The 1,825-nt window shown below is 41.4% G+C and overlaps 1 protein-coding gene across 1 annotated transcript; it reads left to right on the top strand.

The window, feature by feature from the left end:
* Positions 1 to 275: 275 nt before the first annotated feature.
* Positions 276 to 1,688, top strand: LOC138129247 (protein phosphatase inhibitor 2-like). The gene is made up of 2 exons (XM_069045532.1): positions 276 to 510; positions 620 to 1,688. The coding sequence occupies exons 1-2, from the start codon at positions 422 to 424 to the stop codon at positions 1,113 to 1,115; spliced, it is 585 nt and encodes a 194-aa protein (XP_068901633.1). The 5' UTR covers positions 276 to 421; the 3' UTR covers positions 1,116 to 1,688.
* Positions 1,689 to 1,825: the final 137 nt, after the last annotated feature.

The raw sequence follows: 1,825 nt of genomic DNA, 5'->3' as shown, positions 1-1,825 counted from the left end.
GTGCGCGTGCGCAATGGGACTCGGCGATTTTCAAAAACTGTTATCGTCCCACACTGGAATTTCGCTCGGATGACTGTCGACTGACCGATCACTGTATTGCTAATTTTCGCGGAAAAATGAAGGGAAAAACGCTGCGAAATCAAAATTATTGACAAAATGATACATTTGACACTTGAATTTGTGACGCGCATGCGCCATGTTTGCGAGTAAAGTGACGTCCCTCGCACCTTCCGAGGGAGTCGTTCGTCGCATAATTACATAAATAAAAGTGACAACACCTGTTTTGGTGGAAACCACGTCTGGGCCGGTGTTTTTCCGCTCGAGACACGTAATTTGGCTGATTCTCGGGTCCCGCCAAGGGACAGTGGGGTGTGTGTGGTGTGGCTGTAGACACAAAACATGTCAAATTTCAGTAACAACAATGGCAGATAATTTACAAAAAAGGCCCTCGAAAGGCATATTAAAAAATTCCAGCAGCTTCGACAAACAGGATGTACGCGCTACGGCAAGGTAGGGTTGCGCTCCGCAGGCGAAATCGCCGAAAATACGACAACAGTCACTGTCCGCTTTTTGTTTGGTTAGGATTGCTTATCAGATGACTAATCGGAACATTTTGTAGAAAATCGCTGAAAGAAACGACGTGGGACGAGATGAATATCATAGCGACGCTCCACCCCGCCGACAAGGACTACGGCCACATGAAAATCGACGAACCCAAGACCCCGTACAATTACCTGGATCCGGACAAAGTTGACGGTCTAAACTTGGCTGAGCTCGAACAGAAAATCAAATCGGGTGCCGCCCTGCCCCCCAAGGCTCTGATGCAGGAAGAATCGGACGACGAAGACGAGGATCTGAGCCCCGAGGAGAAGGCGAAAAAACGAGAATTTGAGAACAAACGTAAGAAACACTATAACGAATTTTACGCGGTGAAGTTGGCGCGGAAGCTGCTCGAGGAAGAGGAGGACGATGAGGGCGAGGGGTCGCCGAAGAGCGGCGGATCGTCGCCGAAGGGCGCTGGAGGGTCGTCAAAGAAGTCTGACGGATCGCCCAAGAAGAACTCTCCCAAACACAAAAACGATCAGAGCTGCTGTTCCAAATCTATGCCAAATTAAAGTTGTGTAACGATAGAATTTGTTATTGGTTTTTTTTTGTTTTTTAGAGACGGAATCGAGAGTTATGCCATAAGTCATGTAATGAATTCGTGATTCCGTCGGTTTTATTAATCGCTGATTTAAGCTCCATTGGCTGTGGTAATGTTTTGCTAACGTTTAATAATCAGAAGAACAGAGTCGGTAAAGCTTCTTCTATTCGTTTCACTCATAAACGTCGCGACCAAATGTAAACGTTGTTTCTTTTTACCGGACTCGACAGTGCGAACCGACCCCTCCGTCTCTTTTAGTTGTCGGTTTTTAATATTATTATAGACAAAACAAATATTCCCTTAATTTAATAAATATTTATTTCGTTATCGTTTAGTTTAAATAAATATGAACAGTTGTATATTGTAGTTATTTCTATTTAAAGATAAGTTATAAAGAGTTATTGTGTATAGAAACAGAATGTAAAATTTCAAGACCTAATTAATAACTTTATGAATAAGTAATAAATGTTCGAATTTAAAAGGAAATAACGAACAATAAAATTCTAACATGTAAAATTCTCAATAAAAAAACAACTAAATCATTTGTGCCGCTATTAATTTTCTCATAATTATCCTTCTCAACAATTAACTATGAAAATTGAGCGATTTCAAGTAAAATTACCTTTTTTAAAATTATCTTCGACTACGCCACTGGCATAAAGTTTGTAAAGTCGTGCAGTT

The sequence above is a fragment of the Tenebrio molitor genome, chromosome 4, assembly GCF_963966145.1.
Source record: "Tenebrio molitor chromosome 4, icTenMoli1.1, whole genome shotgun sequence".
NCBI classification, from domain to species: domain Eukaryota; kingdom Metazoa; phylum Arthropoda; class Insecta; order Coleoptera; family Tenebrionidae; genus Tenebrio; species Tenebrio molitor.
This window is presented reverse-complemented; position numbering and strand designations above follow the sequence as displayed.

What these genes read in the sequence shown, in the direction of transcription:
- LOC138129247 (XM_069045532.1), top strand. Translation starts at nt 422, where the DNA reads ATGGCAGATAATTTACAAAAAAGGCCCTCGAAAGGCATATTAAAAAAT. An exon ending in GATGTACGCGCTACGGCAAG is followed by an intron (nt 511 to 619) that starts GTAGGGTTGCGC and finishes AACATTTTGTAG; the next exon opens with AAAATCGCTGAAAGAAACGA.